The sequence below is a fragment of the Alligator sinensis genome, unplaced genomic scaffold, assembly GCF_000455745.1.
Source record: "Alligator sinensis unplaced genomic scaffold, ASM45574v1 scaffold787_1, whole genome shotgun sequence".
Classification (NCBI taxonomy): Eukaryota; Metazoa; Chordata; order Crocodylia; family Alligatoridae; genus Alligator; species Alligator sinensis.
In genome coordinates this window covers 2537786-2545760 of record NW_005841911.1, presented here as the reverse complement: position 1 = coordinate 2545760, position 7975 = coordinate 2537786, and the positions used below count along the sequence as shown (strand labels likewise).

Sequence of the window (7975 nt, the reverse complement as noted above, 5' to 3'; positions counted from 1 at the left end):
CCGCTCCCCTGCCCTGGGGGTCTTCAGGAGGAGGTTAGATGAGTATCTGGCTGGGGTCATCTAGACCCAGCTCTCTTTCCTGCTTATGCAGGGGGTTGGACTCGATGATCTATTGAGGTCCCTTCCGACCCTAACATCTATGAATCTATAAACTTGATTTATTAGTAGGGGTGCACCAATAGAGATTTTGGGCGCCAACACTGGTAGCCGATTTTTAAGGAGGCATATCGGCCAGTACCGATCCGATTTCCAATACAGTTGTGTGCGGCTGGTAAGTCTGTTGTGGTGAAAGAGGAGGGAAGGGGTGTGGGTGGGCAGATCAATGCTGTCCGTGGTGAGGGAGGGAGTCAGGCTGGGGCTGGGGTAGGCACTGCCCAGCCGGGGTGGTGCGGGCACGAGATGGAGCCATGGCTTACCTGTGGGGTGCGGGGAAGGGACATGTGCCCCCAAAACTGCACGGGGGGGCGGGGCAGGGCAGGCTGGGGCCATGCTGTGCTCAGGGCAAGTGATGGCAGTGCTGGAAGGGGGCTAATGATGGGGGGGGCTGCAGCCACCCCAGATTTTGTCGTAGCCCCCCTCATAGCCCCCTCCCAGTGCCACTGTCCATCCCGAGCATAACATGGCTCCTGACCCCAGCCTGCAACTACAGCCTGCCTGGCATACCCTGCACAGATCCAGGGGCATATGCCCCCATGCGCTTCCAGACGAGCAGTGGGAGCACTGGCGGGAGCCACCAGACAAGCCTCCCCTCTTTCCCCCCTATACCCCCTGGATAAGCTGTGGCTCTGTCCTGTGCCTGCCTCACCCTGGGCTGGACAGCACCTATCCCAATCCCTCCCTCACCGTGGGGGGCATTGATCTCCACTCCACTTCCACCACAGCAAACTTACCAGCTGCATGCAGCTCTCCAAGCTGTTGAGCTGTGCTCCTTGCTGCCTGCATGCTACGCTGTGGCTGTGTGCACACACGGACATCTGTCGGCTAAATTATTGTCAACTTCGGGCCAATTTCTGATGTAGTCAATTTTCTTTGTGTCGGTGCACCTCTATTTATTAGGCTGCTTTCATTGAACTTAATTCACTGTTCTCCATTGATATAATAATACAAAATGTAAGCAGTATCAAGCAGGGAATAACCTGTAACACACTATCAGAAAAGTACCTAGATAGATCTGCATTTTTTCTCAGTGACTAGGGGATAGAATTAAAAATTTTTAGAAGCACACAAGTTTTGGAAAGTTTTCTCTTACCTTCCTATGTTAATAGCTGAAATCACACTTTTTATATATATATTTCTTTGTTACTAACTGACACTCATATAATAGTGGGTATAAGGGGTATGGTGTTTTTTTGATGTGAGGAATGTGGCAGTAACATAGTTGCTTCTCTCATCAATATAGAACAGGACACTAAAGTGTTGCAGGGTGTGTTTCGAACAGCTGATTTTAAGTCCTTCAAGTTCAAAATAAGATGGAGTTGTATCCATCACGTCTGTGTGTGAGCTTCTAGAATAAGATTGTTTTTAAAAGGAGTTAACATATTTACCTGAATCTAAGATGACATCCCCCCCACCCAATAATTAGATTCTACACATGGAAAACTATAACAAATTTATAACTTAGAAAATTATAACAATGTATAGAATCTAATTATTGGGGGGGTGTCATCTTAGATGCAACCTCTGCCCTGACACAGCAGGAGAAGAAGTGGCAGGGGCACAGTGGGATCAGCAAGAGAGAGACTTTGTGCCTGTCCCCTCTGCCACCACTGCTACCAGGCTGGGCTGGGGCCATGCTCTGTGCCCCAGGCTGGAGTGTGGATGGAGCCTGCAGGCACCAGAGCAAAGGTAAATGTGGTGGGGTAGGGGAGGGGTTGCTCAGGGTCAGAGGCCATGGTGGGGTGGGCAAGGCTGGCAGCAGTTGCATCTCTGGCTCCGTCCCAGGGTTGGGGCTAGTGCTGCAGCAGCTGCCTGCATTCCCTGCTGCCTTATACTCTATTCCAAGATAAGTGGCTCCCCCCCACCCATGTTAAATGGGGGATGGGGAGAGGACCTCATCTTGAAGTCAAGTAAATATGGTACTTTGAATGCTTTCTTCCAGTTTTGAACCCAGTGGTATCCTATATTAAGGTATATAACGGATGACTGGAACAAATTGAGAGTCAGTCTGCCATTAGATCTACACGTACAACTACTGTTGAAGCTGCTATGAGCTGCCTGCATATCTGGAAGAGAGCTTGGTTCTTACTGATTAAATATATGAACAAATAATTGAGTTGTTTAACACCAGTTTTTATTTTAGTGGAAAGACACTCATTACAGATTCTTAATTTGGATGTGGAATTGCTGATAACGTAACTTGTGTTTGGTCAAACTATTACATCTAAAATTATTTTCTCTTTTACAGAATTAATTTAGAAATGAGTATGATTGATTGATTTCTGCCTCAAAAAAAAAGCTTAAATTCAGTATTTAATAAAGCTCATTTAAAGATGTTACAATTTAATTTTTCTCTTGCCAAATAGGGACATCGCAAGTGCAATAAAAGAACTTCTTGACACAGTAAATAATGTCTTCAAGAAATATCAATACCAGAATCGGAGGGTATGTGAATCTAAATTTTTATACAGAATTCTGTTTTACTACTACTAAATGTAAATAGGAAGTATCTCATGATCCAGTGGTCAGTGGTAGGATTTAGCTGGTCACTGATAGAGTGCCTAGCAAATGTTACAGATAACGGTGCAATCAGGCCTTGATTCACATTGTGGTTAAATTCTTGAAAAAACACCATGGAAGTAGAAAATCATGTAAAAAGATACCAAGGGTCTACGGGGAAATAAGGGTTTAGGTTCCAGATGTGGCTGATAATTTGGCCAATAAATGCTTGTGCATGTGTTCAGCTGCAGCGCAGCACACAGGCACCAAGGAGCACAGCCCGACACTTGGAAGGCTGTGTAGCTGGTAAATCTGTTGGGGAAGGGAAGGGAAGGGAAGGGGCCTGGGGGGACAGATCAAAGCTGCCTGTGGTAAGGGAGGAGTGGGGCTGGGTCAGTCATTGCCCAAGTGGGGTAGGCATGGGATGGAGCTGTGGCTCATCTGGGGGGTGCTGGGGTTGGGGGTGGTGGCTCCCACTGCTGCGTGCACCCCAGCAGGGCATGGTGGGGGAGGCGGCATATGCCCCTGGATCTGCGCGAGGCAGGCTGCAGCTGCAGGCTGAAGCCAGGGCTGTGCCAGGCTTTTCTCTGTGGGGGTTGAGCTTGGGGTGGGCAGTGGCTATAGCGGGGAGGGGGCTGCAGCCACCCCAGATTTTGCCATTAACTCCTTTCTAGCACCTCTGCCACCTGCTCTGAGCCCAACCTGACTCAGCCTCCACTGAGAAGAGCCCTGTGCAGCCCCAGCTCTAGCCTGCAGCTGCAGCCCACCCTGCCCTGCTCATATGTGGAGGGCATATGGCCCCCTCCTGCTCCCCCATGCCCTCCCAGGGTGCACACAGCACTGGGAGCTGCTGTGACCACTACAGATCCTTTCTTTTCAGTGGTCTGTCCTGTGCCTGCCCCACCCCGGTTGGGCAGTGCCTGCTCCAGCCCTGCCCCACTCCCTCCCTCACTATGGGGGTGTGTGGGGGGCATTGATCTGCCTCTCCCACGCCCCTTCTGTCCCCCCTCCCCTTCCACCACAATACAACACATTTACCAGCTACACAGAGCAGTGTGGTGGAGACGAAGCAGGAAGTGACCAGCTGATTCTAGACGCATCTGTGCATCTTGGTGACTGTGCTGCACCGTGTAAAAGTGAATCTATATCATGTACAAAAATAAAGGATTACAATTAATTGAAAAATAAAGTCACAATTAACTGAAACCATGCATAAAATACCATGTAAATTGAGGCCTGACTGTTTGTAATAACAAACCTGTCATCAAGACAGTATGTTATAGAAAGGCCTCTGAGGAATTTTAAATCAACAAAGGTTTTATGGAAACAGTATAATGCATCTCTGCATTTTCCAAATGGCTTAAATCCCTTTCTCAGCATGATCTCATAGCTTGCTTTCATTTTTTCTGTTTTTGCCATTTAGTTCTTTGTAACTTGTTACTAATTGGTTAGTATTACATCTGCTGTACTCTGAAGGCACTAGATAAATCTCATTCAGTAGTTATTGTTTGTTTTTAGGCACTTGAGCACCAAAAGAAAGAATTTGTAAAATACTCCAAAAGTTTCAGCGATACTCTGAAAACCTATTTTAAAGATGGAAAGTAAGTTCACTTTTTATGCAATCTCACAATATCAGATTCATAATTTTTGTTATAAGTTTACATAAATGTATTTAAGTTACATGGCCTTGTGATGAACTTAGCAGTTACCAGTCTTCATCTCTGTATGAGTAAAAGCAGGAGGAATCCATGATTACTTGAAGAATGTAGCCTTCCATCTTCAAAGCACCATTTGCAAAACACTATAGACTTTTAGTTTTTTGGTTTTTTGTCATAGCTTATATCATATTAATGAATTGCAATCATATTCAAAATGATGCACCTGAGGTTTTTTTTTAATCATCTCTCTGTGGCCTCCAATTAAATTTTAATCTTTAGAAAAGACAAGCATCTATCTTGCGTCTACTTGGCCTGCATTCCTCTGATACTTTCTATTTTGGGAGAGGATCTGATTTTTATAGCCAGATATATTTCTTAGAGGCAGAAGTAATTAGCAACTTCCTGGTATTGCTCCTTTACCTCCTGCAGGCAAACAGTCTTTCTTTTCTGGTCTTTTAGCTGCCAAAGTCAATGCAGACTGCAACACAGGGGAGATACTGCACTACTATAGGAGTGAAGACTAATTCCCAATAAAGGGTCTCATCCTCTGCTCATTTAAGTTGGCAGTAGAGTTTTGGTATGCTGCCATGGTGCAGAATTGGATCCTAAATTTTACATTTAGAGGGTGTCTTTCATAGAGAAGGATCTCTTGACTACTTTTCAGGCTACAAAAAATGCAGCATCTATAATATAGAAAGGAATAGAAATTCTGGCAAAAGACCTGGGGGCAAATTCCTGCTCTTAAATGTGCATAAAATCTTTAATGGTAAGGATGTTTTAATATTAGGTCTGGGAAGAACACCCAGGGAATTACAAAAATGGCAAGCTTCCTATAATAAGAGTTTAGCCAGGAGTCATAAATAAGCTGCAGCAATCTGCTAGCAATTTTATCTCAACTTTTGAAAGGAACTTCTATTATAGGAATACTGTATAATGTGGTTGCTAAAATACGTTTGAAAGAAACCTGGTTACACAAGCAAGGGAAAGTAAAATTAGCATGAGAAACTGGAACCTTGAATGATTTATGCAAGCTAACAGACCAAAAACGTACACAGCATTAATTTGCACTTCTATAATGCCTTTCATCTGATAATCCTAAATCATAACAGAGCCAATGCTAGGATTTAGAGATTCTGAAAAATACCTGAAGAGAGCCCAACTGAGACTTGAATTACTGAATCTGTTGGGATAAGAGGGTAACTTAAACCTGCATAAAATTGTATGTCACAAGTAAGACTGAAAAACACCAGAAAAATGCAAGAATAAAGAATATAACTTCAATCTTGCAATTGTAAGTGAGATACAATACCCAATAAATTTGACCCCATTCTTAGTTCTTTTCTAGCTTAAAGAAAACTGAACAATGCCCATACAAGAATGTTAGTGGTAGAGAGGCTTCACCTTCGGGTTCCCATCACTTTTTTACATATATAGTGTTTTACTCTGTAAGAATGGGAGGGAGACAGTGATAAAATAACATGAACTCCATTTCCCTTCAGCTGGAACTGGATACTGGGCACTAAGGAAAAATCAGGCTTGTAGTGACCATCTGTTTATACTTTTTCCTAGTTTAGTTTTGGGGTTTAAAACTTCATTTTTGTTTTCCTAAGAATTTACGTTCCTGCCATCAAATTGTAATATTATTTGCATAGTGAAGGCATGCAAGACTTATTTAGTCACCAGGGCAATACTGTGAAACAGCTGAATTTGCATCTCTGATTCACTGAGCCCAGATACACTTCTGTTCAAATTTAGCATCGCAATCTTTGAATAGAGTGTTTTTAAAGCTGTTCATACTTGTCTGAAACTGTTCTTGGTATTAATATATTTCTTTTTTATGACAGGGCAATAAACGTGTTCATAAGTGCCAATCGACTAATTCATCAAACCAACTTGATACTCCAGACCTTCAAAACTGTGGCCTGAAAACTGTATATGTTGAGTTGTACTTTTCAGTGGTGGATAGGATACCTTTATATGTAAATTTTAAAGTTTTGACTGTATAAATTATCAGTCCCTCTTGAAGGGACCCAATGCAGGATTTTGAATGGGATTATTGCCATCTTACACCATATTTTTGTAAACATTGTAGTTTAATCATAATCTCACAATGAAGATTTTGCATCACTTTTTGCTATTATCATTCTTTTCAGAATTATAAGCCAAAAGAATTTACGCCTTAATGTGTCATTATGTAACATTCCTTATAAGAATTGTAAATATTTGGTGTTCTGTTTCTGACATTTTAACTTGAAAGTGAAAAACTGCAAGATTATGTATTTAACAATATTGGTGGCAAATATTCAATAAATAGTTTACATCTGTTATATTGTAGATTGTCTATTTGTATGCGAGTCAGGGTGTGGAAACTTGTTTTGCCTAGAATTAAAGAATATATACTAGATGGAAGAAGTAAAGAAAATTTATTCAGGTGCTTCAAATCAGCAGCAGATTTTTAATCACACTATAAAAAGGTAATATTCTGCTCTTGTGTGTGTAAGAGCAAACTTTTTTTTTTTTAAATTTAAAGACTAAGCGAGTTGCTAAACTTCAACCAAAATACTGAAACAGAATAATAAAGGTCCCATCATTTGTTTTTAATAAAAAGCTCAAGGCAAGATACTGCTGTGGGTTGATGCCATACTAATGAATTCAAACTAGACCTTAAATAAAACTATAGTGCCATTTTGGTTAGCATGTCTGTATATCTCAAGTGTGAATTCCTAGCATCTTGAAATGCTTGGTAAACAGAAATAAGTGCATAGCTATATTGGAGGGGGAAGTATGCACAAAAACCAGTTGTCTTTACTTCTAGAGCATTTGGAAGGTCACATCCAAATCAGCCTCACGGGACCTCTGTTTAGGCTTCAGTATGCCACAGCAATAGGTGCGTTGTCCCACAAGGCTGATTCTAACAGATAAGCTTAGATGCCTAGTATTCCTATAGAGTCAATGGGAACAGCCCCAAAGAGAGATCAAGGGCACCCCATGTTGGCTGTCGGGAAGTTAGAAAAGCTGCTCTTGGGATTGATTGTTTGGGTTCTGGCAGATGTAACAGGGATGTGGTGAATATCCTAGGAGGTGTCCAAATGTTAAGTGGTTCTCAGTGAAGGTGTAGTTTCCTGATTGACTTGGAAGTTGACAAAGTCAAGGAATGTGGAAAGCGGATTGAAATGATGATACACTGATGTGGAAGAAAAAGGAATAATTTCTACCTATGTGCCTCTGGACGGTTCAAGGAAAAATGTATGTATAAAGATGTATGTTTTCAGGAGAGCTTTGGATTTGTGTACCCTGGTACTTATCCCCTCTGACAGTGAATAAAGACTGTTTGACTTCTATTTGGTTTTTCACACATTGGTGAAACAGCAGCACTGGGGCTGGAAAAATGTTCCTGGAAGTTACAACGCCTAAGTGCTGAGCACAAAGACTCTTAGAGGTAATAAATCAATCAGAAACAGTTGGTAGAGGGGTATACCTGAATTACTGCCTCCATTTCGAGTTCAGATATCCAACTCAGGGGATTAGAGCTTTGCTGCATGTTGCCATGCACTGTGGTAGCTGCCTGCATTGTACACTTTTATCCCAGAGTAAATGAAAGCTAATCTGTAGAAGTTTAGAACTCAGTAGAAGAGGGTTACTTGAGTTGAGCTTTCAATTCC

At 42.3% G+C, this 7975-nt stretch overlaps 1 protein-coding gene across 3 annotated transcripts in view; it reads left to right on the top strand.

Annotated features, from left to right (window-relative positions):
* The window catches only part of PDCD10 (programmed cell death 10), a 26434-nt gene extending 18792 nt beyond the window's left edge, over nt 1-7642 (top strand). For all 3 annotated transcript variants that reach the window (XM_025198026.1, XM_006018726.3, XM_025198025.1), the window contains 3 exons: nt 2523-2601; nt 4174-4256; nt 6158-7642. In XM_025198026.1, the coding sequence (XP_025053811.1) occupies nt 2523-2601; nt 4174-4256; nt 6158-6239 (244 nt within the window). In that variant the 3' untranslated portion in view covers nt 6240-7642. The remainder of the gene's footprint in view (nt 1-2522; nt 2602-4173; nt 4257-6157) is intronic.
* Nucleotides 7643-7975: the final 333 nt, after the last annotated feature.